The following is a 21,586-nucleotide window of genomic DNA, read 5'->3' on the forward strand; positions in this document are numbered from 1 at the left end:
TTACAAATTTTAATAATACAATTTAATATTATAAGTTTATCAAGCTCTAATTTAATTAAAAATAAATAAAGTAAAATTATAAAAGTAGTATATTCAATGTAAACATGTCACATATATATAATTATACTTTTACCCAATCACTCCAAATTTCAAACACACCCTTAAGAATTATAGAGTATGATTTGATGTTTTAATTATATTCAATGTAAACATGTCATGTATTTATAATTATAAATATTTACATCCAAATTAAATTATTATGTGGGTTTCTGGGCTTTTTCAAATAAAAAATTTGTATATATATATATATAATATTTACTTTAATTACGCTTACTCTTTTGTTATTACTTAATCACGGCTTCTATCAACACCGCTGACGTCGCGTCGTTATAGTCTACCTCACCGCCATCGGCCGACGTCCTCCCTTCTTCTTTTAAATCACATCTCAAATCCTGATTTTTTTTTTCTTTAATTTATACCCTTTTCGTGTTTATATTCGTATTTGGGTAAATTCAATTTCAAGCTAATTCTTTTTAAATAAAAGGAGGAAAAACAGATTTTATAGTGAAAATCATGAAGGTCGTACACCGAGACCTAGTTCCCAATGGCCCTGGCAGCGTCAAGGTAAAAAAAGAGGGATTTTTTCCCTTTGAATTTTGATTTTTTCTTTTTAATGTAATATTATTGATTGCAGATGATACCAGTGGATTCAGAGGATCTCTGGTTTGCTTACAATTTGATAGCTACTGGTGATTGGGTTATGTCTCGAACCGTCAGGTATTTTTTTGGTTCCATTATTTAACTGTGTGTTTTCCTTTTTGAATTGAATTTAGCTGCTTTATATCGTTATGGATGAGGTAATTTAGGGTTTTACAGAGCTTTTATGTCGTATGATTAGTTTAAATTCTATAATTTTCGTCTTTATTTCTAATGTTGCTGTTATTTGTTAATATGGTGTTTCTTGTTCATGAATTAGTAGTACTCATAAGTCGGTTATTTGTTAGTTGATGATTAACTTTTTTTTTTTTTTTCTCATGGTAGCTTTGGTTCGAGAAATAAAAAACATTTATGTCGGTTGCTCCTTCACCATCGCGTTCTCAAGTTCTAATAGTTTCATGTTATTGTTTATCACTTTTAACCATGTCTTTTTTGGTTTTCCTTTCAAGCTTTCACTAGATGCAACTTTAATTTGTTCCATCCTCCTAGTAGTATAAATGGTTTTTTCTCACTTTATCTTCTATAGGAATCATCCCGGCGAGGAGACTGATATCCTTATTTCTAACTCGGCCCTTGTCACACTACATCATTGTAACATTTGCATCTTGGTTATACCCATCTTTTGTATATGTTTCTCTTGTCTGTCCAACATTCCATACCATATAGCAAAGCAAGTTTGATTGTTGTCCTGTAAAACTTTCTCTTCAAATTCGAAGGTTTTTCTCACACTAGGTCATAACTTTTGAGTGCAGTGATATTTTTAGCATGTAAAACAAAAATTGAACCAGGTCAATGTTTGTAAGTTTCTTGATGTCATACCTTATTAGTATTATGTGCATTCCATAATAGGAAAGTTCTAAGGGAGACAGCCGGTGGAAGAGATGCAGAGCGTGTTGCCCTGAAGTTGGAAATAAAAGTCGAGGTATGATTGTTTAAGACTGCCAATTGATTTTTCTCAGTTTTTTGACCTGCCAATATGTTTTAACAGCGTTGTTGGTTTTCAATTTTGTAGTTAATGTATGAGTATTAGTACTGATATCATGTCATATTTCTTTAGGCCATAGATTATGACAAAGAAGGATCTGTCTTGCGTATAAGGGGAAAGAACACCTTGGAGAATGAGCATGTTAAGGTAGGTGCACCATAGGATTTTGTCCCTTTTTTCCCTCCTTTTTCTTCTTCTTACTTTTAAAATGCATCATCATCTTGTTGCAGATAGGACAATTCCATACTCTCGAACTTGAGCTTCAGCGACCTTTTGTTTTAAGAAAGGTAGCTAACCTTTTTGGAATGGTCTATATCATTGTATCTTTTCCTGTTTGTCCTCTTGCTTTGGGTGCTATATCTGTGCGATATAAAAATTGTATCCTTTTAGGCATCTCTCTCAGACTTCAGTAAGCAAACTTCTACTGTTGATAGTTATGAATGTTGCTCTAGTTGCTACACTTCATCGGCGCACATATTCCTGTATAGTTAGAGAATCTTTGATATTGTATGAATGATGTGTTGTTTACGTTCTACATGTTTTGGGTTTTTTAGAGATATGCCATGTATGTACATTTCTGACCGGAAAGATGTATCTCTGTCTCTGGCTGGGTGTGTTAGAAAAGAGGGATGGGGGCCATCAAGAATCTTTGAGAGGGGATAGTTGACAGAGGTCAAAGGCATGGACATAAGCTTGAAAAGTAAAATAGCTTATTGAAACCTACATTTAGAAACTGATTAGAACAAGAAAGCACATATTATCTAGTTTTATTCAAGTTATAGAAAGCAAGAAAATGTGGAATGGATCATCCCCAAATTATAGAAATCATTGAGAAATCTTAATTGTGATTCTTGCCTATCCTTATTGCAACACTAAATACTGACTAAACTTCTAGGTTATATTCCCCGTAGCCGTTATTTCTTTTATACCCTTCTGAACAAAAGTCTTCTTTTGTAATTCATGGACCTGATGGAATGTCATTATCTCTGCACATAATATTAGCTAGTTGCTTGGATTATGTTCTTCAACAAAAGTCTTCTTTTGTAATTCATGGACCTGATGGAATGTCATTATCTCTGCACATAATATTAGCTAGTTGCTTGGATTATGTTCTTCAGAGCTTTTGTTTTATTTTATTAGTCTTATTGTTGTTCATCTATTACTAGTATTTCTGTTATTGTTTCTCTTTAAAGCGTACTGTCTTCTCTCTTTCAAAGTATTTGATACTCTCACTGAATTGTGGAGTTTTTGTTGCATATTTTAGAAAATATGGGACTCATTGGCATTAGATGTTCTCCGACAGGCCTCTGGTATGTAGTCTGACTTCTCCAATTGTCTGTATTGCTACAGAAAGAAAGCATCTGTTGCTTATTATTGTGCTTAGAGCTGATTTCTGAGTTTCATCTGTGTTTGATGGCAAATTCCTGTTATCTTGGTTAGTGTTTCTGAGAAGTGTTTTCTATGATCAGAGAATTTTTAGCTGATTTACCTCTGCACTTCCTGCTTAAAGTGTTGATTTTAATAAGAAGGGGAAAGAATCTCTTATAGCTTCACAACTACGGTTAAAGAGTTCATGATTAGGGCTGTTTGCCAGTTCTTATTTAGTAACAGACTGGCATATCTTGTGTCAGTTAAACTGGTAGTTTGTGGCATTAATTTAGGTTTGATTCCTTCATTTGGTGCTGTTGATTTTAGGCTTGGTATTAACCTTGTACCACCATGCAATCACATGGGTCTAAAAATGTTATCACATGTCATCATATAGATAAAGCTGGAAAAGCTATTGGTTTTAGTCCTGGTATTAACATTTTATCACCATACCCAAAAACTTGTCCAGTCCGATTTTGAATCTAAAGTGACCCTGCCTGGCTTAGAAATTCCAAAAAAATGCTTTTGTACTTTTTTATTAAAAATATTTATAGTACTAATCAGCACCACCTCATAAAGTTTTATCATCAACAAAAGTAGTCATGTGGCCTAATTTAACTGTAAAGCTTTAATCTTGTTATCAACTGTTCTTAAATTACATTTTATTGAATAAAACCATTAAAATTCAGGTAGAGGAGACTAAACCTACAGAACTGAAATAATAGAGGAACAAATTCAGGCTTCAACCAAAAAATACTAAAATGATGACATTCCTACTTTATATTTGTTACTTGTCACAGTGTCTTTGTCAATCTGCTTATCTCTTCTAATCGTTGAATAAGTGTTTGCATTTCTCTTCTCCCCCCTTTTGTTTCTTGCCTTTCTCCTAAAATATGGTTTTGTCTTCTTGTATCTTCATTTGCTCTGTAGTTTGTCTTCTGTGTCTCAACTTCAGTAATGCAAATTTAGGTTGCATCACTTTTCTATTTGAAAGGTTTTTAACGAGAATGATTTAACTTTGCAATTACTGCTTAATATATTTCAGATCCTGGTGCGAGTGCAGATCTGGCTGTGGTACTAATGCAAGAAGGGCTAGCAAATATTTTACTTGTTGGTAAAAGGTATGTGCGACTAACTTGAAGAATGAATTTGGTACTTTGTTTTATATGCTTGTTAAGGTGATAATATGAAGTTGGGAGATTATCCCTTACTTTGTTGGGTGCCTGACATCCCTAGAAATCTAAGATGTGGAGTTCAAAAAATCATTTAATAAAGGCGTTTGACATCTATGGGATGATTTGTGGTGTTTCAGTTTTTTGGTGATAAGGATGCTAAAGTATTCCGCTTTGTAACTTGAGAATCTCTTCTGGTTTGTAGTAGTCCTCTTTGTAGCATTTCTTTCTAGAAAAGACAGGGTTGTATTTTTGTCTCTTAAACTTTTGTTAAGTATTGACGTAAATTGTCAGGAGAAGATTTTGGGCAAGTGTATAAGAGTGTTGGGAGCAAGTGACCAGTCCTTTCTGAAGTAGAATTCATCAGTTGCAAGTTTTTTTGTTTGGAATGAAATCATAGGTTGCATTTAGGAAGTACGTGAACCTTCATTTTAAATCATCCTTTTCAAAGTATTACTCATGAGAAGATGCTGTTACACGTCTGCTTGATCCAGTTCCTGTCTGCTACTTGCATATTTGACTTTCAAATGTTAATTTCTTTAGTATTTAATGGTGTACAAGATTTTTAACCTACTACCATTGTGGTATGTACAATAGTATGACAAGTACCCGTTCACGGATTGAAACTTCAATTCCTCGTAAGCATGGACCTGCCATTGCTGGTTATGAATCGGTATGTATTTTTAAAAAAAATTATTCTTATAGGTTTGGAATTTATTTCTGATTTAGAAAGCCCTGTACCTTTGAGATCATGTAATGAGAATTGGGTTTTGTTCTTTACCTTGTTACTTTGTGTACTTATTGATTTCTTTTTAACATTCTACAGGCTTTGAAGAAGTTCTTTGAGAATGTTCTACAGGTCAGTTATACTTGAATTGTAATATCACTGTTTTATATGATTTTAAGTGCGTTTATTTTATTTCTAAGTTGTTTTTGTGCATCTTTGAATAGGCTTTCCTCAAACATGTTGATTTCAATGTTGTTCGCTGTGCTGTTATTGCTAGTCCTGGCTTCACAAAGGTCTGAGACAAAGCCTTTTAACTCATTTCCTTTCTAATTGCCTTGATTCTTCGTTTACTTTAATTTTCCTTAGACAATAACTCATGGAAAGACATTTTACAGCAATTTTCTGTTTAAACATGTGTTACATTTGGCTTTGTTATCTTTTTTATTTCTTTGATATGTTTTAGGAACAGTTCCATCGTCATCTTATGTTGGAGGCAGAAAGAAGACAATTGAGGCCAATTATTGAGAATAAGTCGCGAATAATTCTTGTTCATACAAGCTCCGGATATAAGTAAGTTCGCTTTCTGCTTCAGCTTTTACTCTGCTAACTGTAATGGGCAATGTAAATTTGCCTCGCATCTAAAATATGTTTATCTAGGGGATATATTAACAGTTCCATTATTTCTGGACATCTATATTCTGTGTCTTGAGAATTTCCTTGTACATTCTTAGTGAACCACATTATATTCTTTGCTTCCCTACTTACTTACCTTGCATTCAGTATCTATTTTGAAAAATCTGGCATTAGAATATACTAGTCTACACATTAAGAACTCTATAGAACGAAGTCCATCTACTTTGTGATCTTCAATAAAATATGGGGATTCTGAAATGCTCCGATCTGGTAACTGGACTGTAAAAGTTGATGGCTTCATTTGTCTTACCTATATTCCTTAGTGAATTCAGATGCCCTTATAAATTTTCTAACTGATGCTATTTTATTTCAGAGCTTTAGTACAAATCTGAAATATGGATCTTAGTGTAACTTAACTGTAATGCAGGCATAGTTTGAGAGAAGTCTTGGATGCCCCAAATGTTATGAGCATGATAAAAGACACCAAAGCAGCGCAAGAGGTATTATAAAAACCATACCAGGCTAAGAATTTTATTTTTTTATTCATTGGTTGTTCCTTGTTTTTATTTCTTTCTTCTCATAACAGCTTTTTATGCTTTGTTTCCCTAATTTTACCAGGTCCGAGCACTCAAGGATTTCTTCAACATGCTTTCAAATGTAAGGTTCAAACTTAGTGTTTCTACACTATTTTTTGGTTGTATTCCGTGTTTAGAATGACTTAATGGTACTTTCATTTTTGTTAATATGTTCTTACGTGCATTAAGAGAATGAAAGTCGAAATGTGGTTTATCTTTTAATATATGGTGAAAGTGAAGGTTAGTTATGAAACAGAGCCCAATAACAATGACTAGAGTGACTTAACGATGGCCTATGGGTTAATTGTGTTTTGGGCCTTTTCATGGTAATTAAGTAGTTTGGGTTAATGATCTGGCTGGCCAAACAATATATAATTGTATACAATGTTTTTAGTTGATTAATTAGAAGTGAATATTAAGTATTTTATTACACTTTAAAACATTATAAACGAAAGGACATGATTCTGAATGAAGATGCTGCACAAAATGAATGTGTCTGAATTGATGTTCATGGTGTCATGAATAGTAACCAAAAAATGACTTCTTTCACAGACACGCATGTATGCATGTGCACACATGCAAATGGATGTATATGTACAGAATGTGTGTGCCACTGCCTATATTAATTAGTTGAGGAAGTGGCTGAGGGAACTGGAGTCTTGGCTGGATAAACAATGGCTCGATTACTTGTTTTAAAACTTAGTTGTCTTCTATTTGGCTATGTTCTTATCTTATAGTTGCTTTGGTTTTATCATAAAGGATCCGGCACGTGCATGCTACGGACCAAAACATGTGGAGATTGCCCATGAGCGAATGGCAGTTCAAACACTTCTTATTACCGACGATCTCTTCAGGTTGGTATATCATATGATCAACTCGATATGTTTGGACAGTTGTTTAGATTGAATGAGAATTTAGTAGCACATAATTGTTTTTCCATTTCCTGCTGTTATTGTGCTGATGTTCTCTTGATTTGACTGTGAGATTGATGGAAAGCACACAAAAATTGCTGTGCAATTCAAATTTATCTGCTTGCTGCAGCAATATGTCTTTATGCATGAATATGTAGAACCTCGGAACGGATATGTCACTTTGTACACGCATCATGGTCCTATTTTAGGATTTTGACCATGTTATATTTACACAGTGACACAGTAAAAGGAAAAACAAGAGACACGACATGCATAAATGGATTGCCAAATCTATTACTGAGGGACTATTTTGTATCATTCTCGGGGTCGGCCTTCTTTCTTTCATAAAGCTTTTTGTTATTTAATTGCTGACTTCGCATGCAGGAATTCGGACGTAATTACGAGGCAAAAGTATGTCAGTTTGGTGAACTCCGTTAAGAATTCGGGGGGCACTGCTCACATTTTTTCGTCTATGCACGTATCAGGGGAACGTGAGTATTCGTTTGCTGCATTTTGTCTTTTCTTTTTATAATTATTCCGAATTCAGTTACACTCATTTTCACATCCATATTCAGAACTGGCACAGCTGACCGGCATTGCGGCAATCCTTCGTTTCCCTCTTCCGGATCTGGAAGACATCGAAATGTAGGGTACCATTTTCTGCATATGTTCGAGTTTCCGGCGTCGAGATTTTATACTGTACTCGTATTTCTCCCCCTTTTTCTTTCATATATATATATAATGTGTTAATCAGTATTTGAACTGTATCATATCTAGATACAGCTAGTATTTAATCAACTCTAGAAGTGTAACATTATTTCATTCAGTGTGTTATGGAAATAAAATATTTTAATATTTTTTATAAATCTTTAATGGATGAGTTAATTGGATAAGTTAAACTAGAAATCGAGACCACCAATTCAATTTTAAAATTTGATTCGAACTTAGTTTTGATTTTTAATTTTCTCTATTTCTCGTTTAAAGATTTAATCGACTGATGAAATGCAGATTCAATCAATAATAAAATAACTAAATCAATGAGAATTTGATTATATTTCTTATTAATTATTTGGTTATATTTAATAATCATTTAATACATATTATATTTTTGTTTCATTTTAAATTAAATTTCTTTACTAAAGTCAATCCAATTATTGAACCACTGAAGAAAATGATTAATATTCTTTTTTTGTTAAAAGTTAATATTCGATTCAATTTTTTATTTTATTGAAACACTAAATAAAATGATAAAAGAAAAAACCAAAAAAATTGCAGAGTATTTGGCTCATTCTCAACCGTTGAATAGTTTTCATTGAATCCACAGTCTTGTAACGTGGCCCCCAAACTCTCCATGTGGCACTCATACATACAAATATGAAAAATAAATACAAAAATTTTAAAAATTATTTGAATAATAAACATTTTAAACATGATTAATATAATATTAAAATACATACTTATATAAGTTATTAAAGTTTACAAATATTATGACAATAGATTTTTAATTGTATATTGTTTTACAAATATAAGAGATAATTTAATACGGGTTCATTTATTTATTTTTCAATAAAATTTAAAATACAATTCACCCCTAAATGCAGGGACTTTCTTAATACTTTTACCTTTTATAAAAGTAAAATAGAGTATATATATATTAAAGAACACATATATAAAACGAAAAAGAAGACTTTTCTGATTAGTTTTATAAATATTAATTTTATTAATTTAAAACTAAATATTCCTTTCGGTTAGAATAATTAACCAAAATACATTCAATAATAATTGAATCGAAATTAATAAAATCGATTCAAATTTTGTTATTTAAATTGATTTCTCATTTTACTTATGGTATAATTTAAATTTAACTAGTCAGATTATATCGATTGAATTAAAATTAATTAAAATATTGATTTGAAGAGAGATACAAAATTAAATTATTTGTAAACAAATATGAATCGATTGAATCTGGTTAAAATTTTTGATCAATATATTCTTATAATTTTTAAAATATTTTTCAAATTGTATTTATTCTAAACCGACAACAGGTGATTTTGACTCATTTCACCAATTCGAAAACCATAACCTGTTTCACTTTTTTTTATAGAAGGAGAAATAATTCAAGCAAAATATTGGAAATATAAGGGTTAAAATACCTGAGAGGTCCCTATACTATAGAGACTTGATCAAATTATATTCTATAATATTAAAAAGAATTAAATAAGTCCAAATTGTAATAGAATTAATATTTACTGTATAAAAATGTCTTGAAAATTATTTTTCATTTCCAATTCAATTTCAAACCGAAGATTTCATTTACGAACCATAAAAATTAAAAATATTAATTCTATTAAAAATAAATGATATTTTTAAATAGTAAATATTAAATCTATTTTAATTTAATATTATTTAAATTTTTTAATAGTATCAGGATTAAATTAATTCATTTAATAGTAAAGGGATTAATTTGGTTAAATCTCTATAATAAAGGACCTCTCAAATACATTCGCCATTATATATTAACCCTTTGAGTAATAATCAAATCAAACATTACACTGAAAATCGATTTTTCTCACTCAGCCGTCCTAAATACACAAATTGGAAATAATTCAACGTGTTCCACTTTTTTTTTTATATAAAAGGAAAAATAAAGCAAAATATTGGAAATATGGTATCTTTTATAAAAGGAAAATAAAGTGTATATATATATATTCATATATATTATTTAATATTTATGGTAAAAATACCATAGAGATTCTTATATTAAGAGTTGTATTACATTTTGTCCCTTTATAAAAAAATAAACAAATAAATTCTTATACATTAAATTAAAGAGTAAATTGATCCTTTCATTAAAAATTCCATCCATTTCTACTATCTGTTTATTCAGTCAACAAGCCAATTTTAAACAGTAGAAATTGATGAAAATTTCAACATAAAGGATGAATTTGTTTTTTATTTAACGTATAGGGACTAATTTGCTCATTTTCTGATTAATACAGGCGTCTCCATAGTAGTTTTTCCATTTATATATATAAAAATCATATATTTATATAAAAGAAAAAAAAAGAAGCTTTTTTTTTATTCCTGTGGATCTTTGCTCAGATATTCACATGGACAAGGAGATGGGTCTCAAACATTCGTTTCTTTTTCCCTTTCTCTTCCCTTCCAAGTTTCCAACTTTGATTCTCTTTTAACTGAAAAACCAGAGCCCCAAACTCATACGTTGTCTAACACCTTCCCCTTTCAGACCAAGTCCTTTGCCCCAAATCTTTGTCACAAAAACCCCAACAAAAAACTTCGAAGGTCCCATTGAAAATAACCCATTTCGAAAACCAATTCCAACCATGCTATTTTGAAACAAAAAATGGCTAGTTGTCCTCAAAACTCAATCTTGTACAACGGTACCCGTTGTGCTTGTCAAGTTGGTCGTTTTCTCAATGTTGCTGCCAACAGTTGTATTACTTATACTGGGAATTCAGCTATTAAAACTGATTCTGGGATTGATTATTATGCTATTTCGATTCCAAAGAACATTTTGTCATTTGATTCAATCAAGAAGTTTACTCAATCCCAAGCTGTTTTCTTGGAAGCTACGCTTGTGATGCTGCTTTCTTGGCTTGTTTTTTGCTTCTTTTTGAGGTTTATGAAGCTTGGTGATGGAAGAAATGTTTGGTTTAAGATTAGGTGGTGGATTAGTCGTTTGGATGTTTGCTTTGCTACTAGGCATTGGCTGGTTAGTCCCTTTCTTTTAATCTTCTTACAGTAATGATTTCTTTTTAATGTACTAGAAAGTGAAAAAAAAAAAAAAGAGGGCATATTGCCTTTCTACGATTCGAACTTGAGGCATTTTTAAATGCTCCAAATGCAATTTCAATGTTGTATTAGCTTATATCTTTATGGTTTCGAGAAGGACTAAATTGAAATTCTAGCATTTTTGTGCCAAACTACAATTTTAACATATATTCATTTAGGATTTTATAAATTTGTGAAGCAGAAATTTTCCACTTTACGGGGCCCAAATGGATTTATATGTGTTTTTCCTAAGTGGGATTTCTTTTTTGCAGTCAACAAGTATGGATAGCTATGTTATTTGGATGGTTTTGGACTTGGGTGTAAGTGTCCGATAGGTATGTATCCAATACGGGTATATTTAGTGTATTTGGAGGATCTTTGGGAGGTCATTTTCGAAAAATGTGCTGGATATTTCAAGTAAAATGAAGAGTCTGAGCGACATAGATGTATAGGATGATGGTTGAGATTTTGGAGTTCTTTGAAAATTTTGGGGTGACCTAGGGATTTATTTTTGTTAGCTAATTAAGAAGTCCTTGTTAATGTGTTTTTATAAGCTATGTAAGTGTCCGATAGGGTATGTATCCAATATCGGAATATTTAGTTTTTTATTCAATGTTTTTCATGTATTTGAAGGACCTTTAGAAGGTCATATTTCATATCCATGTTCAAATATGTGCCGTGGTATTTCAAGCAAAATGAAGAGTAAGAGCAACATAGATGTATAGGATGATAGCGTGCTCGAGTTTAGATTGTCTTGAAAATTTTGGAGTGACCTAGGTATTGGTTTATGTTAAGCTAATGAAGAAGTCCTTTATAATGTGTTTTATTGAGAAGTATTTAACTTTTGCATGCTTGGATTCGGGTGTATTATTGTTGAAACCGGTCATTTGGATCTTACTTAGGAAGGTTGAAAGACGGCGTTGTCGAAATTGAAATTCGTATGTCTAAGGAATGATTACAATTATGATTTTGGGAACTAGAATAAAAGTATGTTAAACATGTTTTCTTGATGTATAAACCTGATAAGCTTTGATTTGTATCGTTTGTTATTTAGGATGATCAAAAATTGGTTGTGAAACGGAAAACAGAACTCGGTGGAACTTTCTCGATTGCTAGTTGGATACTTTTCACTGGGCTGTTTGCTGCGTGAGTGAGGATAATGTTCTCGAAGCAAGCATTTGATTTTCGAATTCTTATGGATGTTTTCTTAAACCCTTTTGACATATGAATAAACATTGATTTATGTTTTCCTCCTCGTCTTCGTGATTTATCTTAGGTTGCTTTACCAACTCATCGCAAAGAGAACCATTGAAGTACATAACGTGAAAGCGACAAATGCGCCTGACCTAGCTTCCTTCAGGAATGACGTTGAATTTAACATGACCGCTGTTTCTAGTATGAGTTGCTCGAATTTACGGAGTCCTACTACTTTACTTTCTGGAAGTTCCGGTTTCCTTGAAGACAAATTTCTCCCTATTTCGGATATTCTCAATGTTTCATGTCATAACACAAGTTTAGGGCCAACTATAACTCTCAAGTGCAGCAATTGTCGACTCAATCAAGATTTTATGTCCATTTCATGGCAATTTGTTGATCTTCCGAACAGCCCTGCAAGTGCTGTAGGTTTTCAGTTCAATGTAACTGCAAAAGATCATATTAGGAGGGATCATGTGAGTTTCGTTAGTGGAACATTGATGAATGGAAGCAACTTTGATAATAGCCCGGTTACATTCAGAGGGACAGACACAAACATATTGATATTCAATTTGTTTCCCCGTATATACCGCAGTGCAAAAAATCTGAGGCTAATTCAACCTCTCTTTCATGAATTCGTCCCGGGGTCGTCTTTGCGTGACACTTCTCAGCTCCGAGCCTCACTTGAGAATGCTAATGATGGACTAATCAACACTACGTTATACGTCAACTATCTTTCTTCCTACATCATTGAGACCGAAAATCAAAATATAATAGGTGCTGGTGAGTAATTTTCCTTGCCTGTGCATATTTTGTTTAATTTTGGTTGCTGTTCCATGTATTAATGCAATATTGTTTTATTCGACTTGTAGTGGGTTTCCTTGCCGATCTTGGTGGGTTATATTGCATTAGTATGGGGATATTTTTCTATCTCTTGGTGCAAGTAAGTTGTGTGCCTCATGAGCTTATCGTTTCATTCTTTCTTTATACGTTCTCCCTTCATTTTCTGGATATATTATAAAGATTCAAGTATAGATTGATCGAGGACCTTCTATTGTCAAGAACTGATGATATTACGTTTTATTAATACCCTTCTTTTGGATGAACTGAAAAATGCTTATATTCAGTATTTGTGCATCATGACGAAATAAAAAAAAATGGAGCTCAAAGTATTTGACATTTCGTATATAACCTGCTTGGTTTGTACTTTGTAGTGTGAGTTTAGAATAAAACGGCTTCGCAACGAAGATAGCATTTTACGGAGGATCAGAAATAGAAGAAAAGCTCAAGAACACTGGGATAAAGTAATTTCTTTCTCATAAGAACAAATAGCCTATTTTTTAGTCAATTCAAGTATTTCTCTCTGATTTAGTCCTTTAGTACAGTTGCAGTACACTAATGTGCTTTCCTTCACCAGGTGAGAAAATATGTCATGTACACGTGGAATTGCAGTGCATTGGATGTTGACAACCACTCTAAAACAGAACCTGGTTGTGGTTGTTTCCAACTTCCATCGGGCCCTGGTAATGGATCTGTTCGTGGGGGTGGGTCATCGAGGAAGCGAAAGCAGCTACGTGAGACAGAATTAAGTTTTCACAAGCAAGTCTCCAGTGAAAAGGTAGATTCTATCAATATCTTTGTTAACACACGAGGGATCTTGTTTGACATGTCTGCGATTTGTTTTAGTTACTATTCATTCTTAATTGAGTCGAGTATGCAAATTGTTTTGACATGTCTGCAGAATCGAGTTACCTGTAGTAATATGACTGTTATCAAAGGCCAAGTAATGTTTTACCTAAAACTGTGTCGGTTGTCCAAACTGAAGTACTAGCATGAGTTGAGTATCCAATGATCCTCCAAATATATCTGAAAAGGAAACGGTAAAAAGACCTCTCCAGTCCCTCTCAATTTTGAAATTGAGCAAATTGGTCCCTTTCAAAAAAATTGGAGCAATTTAATCCCTGCCAATTTTGAAAGTGAGCAACTAAGGACAATTAATCACGGTGTTAATATATCCCTTCAATCGTACATAATCTTGATTGGTATAGTAACAAATTTATCCTTCGATATTTACAATATTTGTCATTTTGACCTTAATTTTAAAAAAATTGAACAAATTCAGCCTTAATATTTACACAAATGTTGCGAGATAAATTTGTTAAATTAGAATCAAATTGGCAGAATGTGTAAACTTTGAGGTCTAAATTTATTATTATACCAATCAAAATCATATACAATTAATGGAAAACATTAACATATCATGATTAATTTTCTGTAGTTGCTCACTTTTGAATTGACAGGATTAAATTGCTCTAGCTTTTTTAGAGTGACCAATTTGTTCAATTTCGAAATTGAGAGCGACTGGAGAAATCTTTTTACCAGAAAAAACCTAGCAAAAATTGAACATACCTGTAACCGAGTATAAGGGTTTGATATTTCCTTGGGCAAATACCATTAGTTATTCTGGCTCAAACTTTTGGACCTATAGGTTTCTAATCACAAGTTTTCCTTGAATGTTATATGCAGGCCCTCAAACACAATACACGTGGATCAGCTAAGGCTGAGACGAAACATTGCATCGGTTCAAAAGATGCAGTTGCTATCCAGCATCAAGCATTTGCTCTCGATGATGATATAATTCCACCGCCTCCGACACTAGGTACGAACTTAGCTATTACGATTATTATCATTATCATCACATGTTGCGTGAAAAGACATAATTGGAGTTGATTGACATAATTGGAGTTGATTTTTTTTCAAGTCATACTTAGAATTATACTTTCTACTATGCCGGAAAGGAAAAAAAGTCGTGGAGGGCTAGGGGGATATGTTTTTTGAATCACTGCTTTGGTGTTTAAAGATTGTCGTGTAAACTTGTAACTATAATTAATACATCAAGATGATTTCTTACTATATGTTGAAGGTTAAAGTACCTGGGAGGTCATAGGGACCGGATCAAATTATTCACTCTATTAAATAAATCAATTCAGTCTCTATACTATTAAAAAAATTAAATAAGCCCAAATTGTAAGAGAATTAACATTTATTGTATAAAAAGGTCTTGAAAATTATATATTTTTTTCAATTGCAATTCAATTCCAAAGAAAATATTTCATTTATAGAACCATAAAAACTTTAAAAATACTCTATTCTGATTTGGTCTTATTTGAACAGTAGAGGGATTAATTTGATCTGGTCCCTATAATAGAGGGACCTCTCAGTTAAACTACCAATGTTGACCCATTATCATGGCACTTTTATCGTCTATGTTACTCCGATTTAGGTTTGGGTGTTGAATTCGGATATGTGCTTGATATGAGTATGTTCGGATTTTTCAAAGTTTTTCACGTATTGAGAGGGTCATATCTCCATAATCGTACTTGGGTATGTGTCAAGATGAGTGCTTAAGTGAAACTAAAAGAGTCGGAGTAGTATAGTTTATGTCAAAGTAATGTTCTTTGAAATGAACTAGACCTTTCGGTGTCATGAACTGAAACTGTATGCCTTTGTGTTCTTCGAAAATCCTTGATAGTTATTTTATTTAGCTGACATATTTTATGTCGAAGTCACTCATTTCAGTCCCGTTCCTTGCTCAATGCAGAATTGAAGTCCGGTTCGGAGATTGAGTTGTCTGATATACAGAAGAATTTCCAGCGTTTATATGACTATAATGTCATGCTGAGAGAGAAGTTCGTAGCCACCCAGTCTTTGCTTCGCGATTTAGCAGCTAAGTCCCCATCTCCAACAACAGAAAGGCAAACATAACATTGCTGAATTTATTCAATCAAATGTTCTCTCCTTGTATCCCTAGATTTTCCTGGGGTCTTTTCAGACCTTTCCCGGAAGCAAGCAGAAAAGGGTGTTTTAAGTTTAGTCCTGTTGATTCAACACAATCACCCTAAGGAGCCGGCATTCAACAGGTTCGTGTTATTCGTTTTCCTGTCCTTGATATTCTTCGTACAAAGAAAAAAGTGTCTAGTCCTTTATGTTCCATGCCTCTTCCGGCTCAACTGTGTACCTACTCCACACCACTGCCGGGATTGAAAGTTTTTTTCTGGTGTGATTGGTTTATGAAGCAAGCAAAAATATGTTGTTGTATGTCGATTTGTGATGGAGCTCAATGCTCTGTTATCCTATGTAACCATGAATACCAAGGTTTTGTGTTGTAAGATAGCATATAGCATGAACCAGGAGATTGCAAGAGAGAGCTAATCACTTTCATAAGGAAATTTTCATTGTCATATTTGTTGATTTCATTTAACCTATGTTTGATGTTACACTTGACAATTCATATTTGTAATGTTTTGTATCATTATTTTTAAACAAAAATAAGATGTGTATTAGACATATTAATCATGTTTAAATTAGGTTGAGTTCGGTTCGATTTGAACGGGGTTTTGGATATTTTGAGTTGTCTATTATAATTTGATTCGGTTTTAATTTTTCATGTTAATTTTATTTTGACAAAATCAATTTTGTTTTTATGATTTTTGGACTTTATTTGATGAAGCTTCAAAATTTTTTAATAAATATTTCTAAAACTAATAATTTTCGAACTAAATAAAAATAATCAATTAACTCTTAAAAAACATTTTATATAAAATTTGTTTTATTTTAATTTTATTTTCATTATCTTAAATATAAAATATTTGTTTTTACATCATAAAAAATTAGATTAATTATAAAATAAATAAATAAAATCAGCTAATAGGGTTATAACAAGAACCAAAACCATGCAATCACGAGAAAAATAGCTAAAATATGAACTGAAAACAACATGAAAAGAAAATGAATATACAAAAATGACAATCTATATCATGCAAATTATTAGTACCTCAAAAATTATATAAATATAAAATACCTACAAGATTATGACACAAGAAAATACACGAGCACGAAACAAATGCACAATTGTCATATCTACTCCTATAAATCATTCTTCACCGTACCTATCTCTCAAGCAAGAATCATAACACAATACAGATATCTTACATGGGAGAAAAATACTCTTTTGCACCTGCAAATATGACTCACTCCCCGCAAAAACTTAGATGTGTCTTCTGTTCCATGAAAACCAAAGCTCGAAACTCGGGTTGGATGCAAACCCGTTTTCCAGAATTTCATCAGTCCTAAGTGGAAAAACTTGGAAGACGGTAATGTCACCAATTACAAATTACGAAAAAACGCAAGCAAGCAGCAATCAAGCTAAACTCACATTACCTGTTTCCTCCTCAAATGGAGCTCTATCTTTAAACCGATAGGAAAAACCATAATAGCTCCTTATCTACTGTGTTGTCTTCCTTTCACTACTTCTCGAATCCTTAGCCGAGCGCAAACCTAAAGCATTAGCAAACATTCGCTTTGCAGCTCCTAGATGTTCTTCTTTCGAGTACTCTTTGTTAACTCTATTTCGACTTCTACCCGGTATACTAGCATTGGTTGGTCGCTTTTCGGTTTGTTCATCAGAAGCATTCCTCTCACAAACTACCGAAGTATTATGTTTACTTGTGTTGCTATTTGCTTTACTACATATATCCACCGGTTTCCTCTGTTCAAGAAAAGCATCCTGATGAGTTTCTGTTCTCGAATTATTATCAACTTTATCTGTATCATGAACGCTTGGTTCATCAGTTTTCCCTAGGTCTTTCAAATCCCGGGCACTATCGTCTAGATTGCATAAGTTAATTCTTTGGCCTAAAGCATGTGCAATCATTCGACGAGCTACAATAGGAACAGTTCGTGGCTTATGCTTAACAGGTTCTCGAACCTCTCCAACATCCATTGCAAAAATCCGTTCTCGAGCAGCTAAGTAAGCTGCTTCTCTTTCCTCAAGACTAAGCTCAAAAGAAGGCAAGTTTTTCTCCATTACTGAAAAACAAAAAGGTTACCTTTAGATATTAACGGCCAGGTTCAACACCTTCATATTATTAGATAATCAATGTAAAAATCACTAACATATGCAGACAAAAAAATTTAGAATAATAAGTAACAAAATCGAAAGAAAAAAGCTACTCGTTCCTGTTGGCATCAAATACAGATCAAGATAAAGGATCTCTTAAATCCTGGAGAGACCTCTAAATAATTAAACATCTTCAGAAAATCGTTGAGTAACGCGTGTTACTTATTGTAATTTCTAGCGATTACAAAAATAATGATAAGAAAGACAAACTAAAAACTAGCCAACACAACTTGACATAAAATGGATAAATAAATAGTGTGTTCCAGCCATTGGAGATAATCCAAAGAGAACCAAATTTCATAAACAAAAGAGACAAAGAACAAACTGATATTTTATTAAGGTAATTAGTTTTGTTTTGCTAGATATGCTCTTCAAAATCTACTCCTTTTTCCTTGGAGCACACAATGACAAAAAATTGTACTTAATGACTGAAAAAATATTGGTATGCATATTGCAAGAAAGGGCACCGACTCCCTTGTTTTGGAAAGTGAATAATGGAGGACATTGAAATGGTGGGATAGATGTATCCTTCCCAAACCCATCATAGTCCCCCATTTTTTAAACCCTCCAACTTGGTAAGATCTTGGAATCCTTCCTCGTCCTTATTTCACTTTTCTTTGGTACATAAAAGGGGTATGAATATGATTGTAAAATAAACTTAAATGTGCCTCTTTCCTTCCATTCCATTTTTTAACCAAACAAGAGTGACAAGCTAATCCTCCCATTCCGTTCTCTCATCAATTTTCCCTATCTGTATTCCATATAGTTCCAAATGGGAAAAGGCCCATAGTAACTTGTATGGAATGCTTAGTTGCTTACTAATCCTCTATAAGTAGCCAATAGAAAAGAGTGTAAAGAAAATAGATATTCTCAGCTATACATGTTATTCTTATTTCTTAAAAATTGCCAATGACTTCTTGCTTCAATAGGGAAATCATGAACATGAACTTCACCTGGTGTAGTTCCTTCTCTTGTTAATATATGGTGAGATGCTGTGAGAGACTGAGGCTCATCACACTGCCATAGTATATCACTAACAAGAATGGAAGGTCTGCAAGACAAAATGCTGCCAGGTCATGAGCACCGCTATAACTAAATTTTCCAAAAACCAATGATAAGCAAACAAATTCCGTACATTGATGTCTCTGGGCATCGTTGCAAAATCAAATGCCGATCGTCTCCTTCACCAATTGATTCATGAGCAAATCTAGCCAATTTAACAAAACATCAATACTAAAAGCTAACTAAGAAAGCTCTACAGCTCCAAATTCGATTTAACTGATATTGCATTTTACCAGCCTATCTAGTAAAAAAAAAGAGAAGTACCCAAATATATCTGCAAGACGATGCAGGAGAAGCCGATTGTATGAATTCATAGGTTCCAACTCTAGGATCCCATCTGTGCTGCAATCCAACACTTTTTCATTCATAATGGTCATAATTGAATGAGACTTGTACATTGAATGAACTTCCTACAATTTTGTTGTGTTGGGATGTGAGGTTATTCAGTTACCTTGTATCATCCTGAAGGAAATTCATAAAAGCCTCCTCCATTGACAGAACTAGATGCTTGCAAGGAAGATTGTCCTTAACTAGAAACGCCAGTTCCTCCACCTGCATCTCAGTATTAGTCCACCAAAAATTTACTTTTGGAAAACCCCCAAAAGCAAATGGTATATATAATTTCTATGCAACTTTTAAGAATTAACTTTGATATAGCAATTATTCAGTAAAATAAGCAGATTTTTCAGTTTTTGAGCGCAAAAAATCAACAATGATGGTAAATAATAATTACCCAGAAAGCGAAAACAGATGGTTATCAAGTGCTTCAAGCCTTAAAGTATTTAGACACAATTCGATGAAAAACAAAAAAAATTAACTTTTGAGACAGCACAATGTATCGGTTTACTAATTCAATTATTCAGTAAGTAATTGACTTCGAACAATAACTAGATAAACAGAATTCTCAGTTTTGAACACTAAAAATCAATAATTATGAGTAAATAATAATTACTCAGAAAGCGAAAATTGATGATTATCAAGTGCTTCAAGCCTAAACTATTTATACATAATTCGATGAAGAACAAAAATTCAACTAAGAGATAGCAAAATATATAATTTTACTCATTCAATTATTCAGTAAATAACTGACTTCAAACAATAAGTACAAGAACAAAATTTTCAGTTTTGCACACTAAAAATCAATGATTATGGGTGAATAATAATTACCCAGAAAGCGAATATTGATGATTATCGACTGCTTCAAACGAATTTATGTTCCAATTAAGCCAAAAAGAAAACACCTCAACTACTTACACATAATTCCAGAAAAAAATTTAAAAAAAAAAAGAAGACAGTTTAAGAGGAAGAAATTTACCATTGCGAACTGGGTAACGCTCATGTTTGGTTAAGAAAATTAAAAAATTTATAAGATAAACAGGTTCAGAAAATTCAGGGCGGGAAGAGAGAGAGAAAAAATAGAGATAAACAGGGGAAATTGTTCAAAGATCCGCGAGACTGTGTTTGTTATGTCGTTTTTTATTTATTTATTTTCAATTTTCTTTTAATTTTTTTGGATAATTTATACAGTACGCATTTGAAAGTTGACGGACCGATAATGGTTCAAAAATTTCTTGAAATTAATAAAATTAAAAATTTAGAAAAAGAACAACAGTTAAATAGATTAAATCAGTTTGATATAAATTTTTTATTTTAAATTTTATGAATTTTAATTATTTATTTAATTATTATTAGTTCGTTAATCAAACCGATTGAATCGAGAATCAATAATCTAACTTGTTCAATTACTTTATTATTAAAATACTAAAAGTGACACTAAAATTATACCATATAAATAATTAAAAATTATATAAATTTTAAATTTTAAGTGATAAAGTGTTAACTCATTACACTTTATATTTTACAAGTTTAAAACCAAAATAGACTTAATTGTTAAGTTCAAGTGTTAAAGTAGACCAAAATTATATTATCCCTTTAATACGTGTACTAAAATGAATTAAATTACCAAATTTAGGAGTCAAAATTACATTATCTTTTTTATAGAATAACTATTACTAGGCATAATCTTTCTACCCTTAAATTGCATCTTACTAATTATTGTAATAACTATTTTATCAATTAAATTAAGGCTTAATTGACGTTCTTTGAAATGATAGATTAACTTAATTGAGGTTTAAATTTTTATATATTTTCTTTCGGGTTAAATTTGGGTTCAAATCATTTTCGACTACAATCATTTTGAATTTAAAGTTATTTTCAATCAATTACATACGATGAGACTTGAATATTTATAATATAAAAAATATTTTGAAACATTACAAATATCAAATTCAAGTCTTACTGTACATAACTGTGACATATGCTTCTTCAATCACATTATGCCCATATGCTATATGAATTTTGTTCGATTCTTTTTACTTCTTAATTTATTGTACTTTATATTAATTTGATTCTACACTGTAATTGCTCGGGTATGTATTTATATTTGTGGATGTATTCTATGACCACGTAATTATAGTAATAAATCTTTTAT

The 21,586-nt window shown here is 32.2% G+C and overlaps 3 protein-coding genes across 8 annotated transcripts; 2 read left to right on the top strand and 1 right to left on the bottom strand.

The window, feature by feature from the left end:
• The first annotated feature begins 292 nt into the window (after positions 1–292).
• Positions 293–7,954, top strand: LOC108470267 (protein PELOTA 1). 2 transcript variants are annotated; one of them, XM_017771562.2, is made up of 16 exons: positions 293–624; positions 695–777; positions 1,567–1,639; positions 1,775–1,849; positions 1,933–1,989; positions 2,967–3,012; positions 4,116–4,191; positions 4,840–4,915; positions 5,069–5,101; positions 5,194–5,262; positions 5,433–5,539; positions 6,030–6,102; positions 6,221–6,259; positions 6,937–7,031; positions 7,473–7,579; positions 7,664–7,954. In XM_017771562.2, the coding sequence occupies exons 1-16, from the start codon at positions 574–576 to the stop codon at positions 7,735–7,737; spliced, it is 1,134 nt and encodes a 377-aa protein (XP_017627051.1). In that variant the 5' UTR covers positions 293–573; the 3' UTR covers positions 7,738–7,954. The 2 variants fall into 2 exon arrangements, with proteins under 2 accessions (XP_017627051.1, XP_017627052.1); XM_017771563.2 differs by having other exon boundaries at positions 5,439–5,539.
• Positions 7,955–10,150: 2,196 nt separating this feature from the next.
• LOC108470262 (uncharacterized) lies at positions 10,151–16,406 on the top strand. Its single transcript, XM_053031422.1, has 8 exons — positions 10,151–10,821; positions 11,935–12,026; positions 12,157–12,857; positions 12,947–13,017; positions 13,289–13,378; positions 13,492–13,692; positions 14,601–14,733; positions 15,676–16,406. Exons 1-8 carry the CDS (start codon positions 10,453–10,455, stop codon positions 15,837–15,839), a joined length of 1,821 nt encoding a protein of 606 aa, XP_052887382.1. The 5' UTR covers positions 10,151–10,452; the 3' UTR covers positions 15,840–16,406.
• Positions 16,407–16,889: 483 nt separating this feature from the next.
• LOC108467875 (uncharacterized) lies at positions 16,890–20,587 on the bottom strand. 5 transcript variants are annotated; one of them, XR_001868925.2, is made up of 7 exons: positions 20,411–20,581; positions 19,547–19,647; positions 19,360–19,437; positions 19,169–19,240; positions 18,987–19,084; positions 17,295–17,942; positions 16,890–17,203 (listed from the first exon to the last, which is right to left on the bottom strand). XR_001868925.2 is itself a non-coding variant. In XM_017768690.2 (6 exons), the coding sequence occupies exons 1-6, from the start codon at positions 20,432–20,434 to the stop codon at positions 17,359–17,361; spliced, it is 957 nt and encodes a 318-aa protein (XP_017624179.1). In that variant the 5' UTR covers positions 20,435–20,587; the 3' UTR covers positions 16,890–17,358. The 5 variants fall into 5 exon arrangements, 3 of the variants coding, with proteins under 3 accessions (XP_017624179.1, XP_052887477.1, XP_052887476.1); XR_008286929.1 differs by having other exon boundaries at positions 16,890–17,216; XM_017768690.2 differs by having other exon boundaries at positions 16,890–17,942; positions 20,411–20,587.
• Between the last annotated feature and the right edge of the window lie 999 nt (positions 20,588–21,586).

The sequence above is a fragment of the Gossypium arboreum genome, chromosome 8 (genome assembly GCF_025698485.1).
Source record: "Gossypium arboreum isolate Shixiya-1 chromosome 8, ASM2569848v2, whole genome shotgun sequence".
Classification (NCBI taxonomy): domain Eukaryota; kingdom Viridiplantae; phylum Streptophyta; class Magnoliopsida; order Malvales; family Malvaceae; genus Gossypium; species Gossypium arboreum.

Excerpts from the sequence above, each read along its gene's own strand:
- LOC108470267 (XM_017771562.2), top strand. The coding sequence starts at position 574 with ATGAAGGTCGTACACCGAGACCTAGTTCCCAATGGCCCTGGCAGCGTC. Across the intron at positions 625-694 it reads ATGGCCCTGGCAGCGTCAAG|ATGATACCAGTGGATTCAGA; the intron begins GTAAAAAAAGAG and ends TATTGATTGCAG. Across the intron at positions 5,540-6,029 it reads CATACAAGCTCCGGATATAA|GCATAGTTTGAGAGAAGTCT; the intron begins GTAAGTTCGCTT and ends ACTGTAATGCAG.
- LOC108470262 (XM_053031422.1), top strand. The coding sequence starts at position 10,453 with ATGGCTAGTTGTCCTCAAAACTCAATCTTGTACAACGGTACCCGTTGT. Across the intron at positions 12,858-12,946 it reads TCAAAATATAATAGGTGCTG|TGGGTTTCCTTGCCGATCTT; the intron begins GTGAGTAATTTT and ends TTCGACTTGTAG. Across the intron at positions 13,379-13,491 it reads CTCAAGAACACTGGGATAAA|GTGAGAAAATATGTCATGTA; the intron begins GTAATTTCTTTC and ends TTCCTTCACCAG.
- LOC108467875 (XM_017768690.2), bottom strand. The coding sequence starts at position 20,434 with ATGAGCGTTACCCAGTTCGCAATG. Across the intron at positions 19,241-19,359 it reads CGTCTTGCAGATATATTTGG|ATTTGCTCATGAATCAATTG; the intron begins GTACTTCTCTTT and ends TAAATTGGCTAG. Across the intron at positions 17,943-18,986 it reads AAGAGAAGGAACTACACCAG|TAATGGAGAAAAACTTGCCT; the intron begins GTGAAGTTCATG and ends TTTGTTTTTCAG.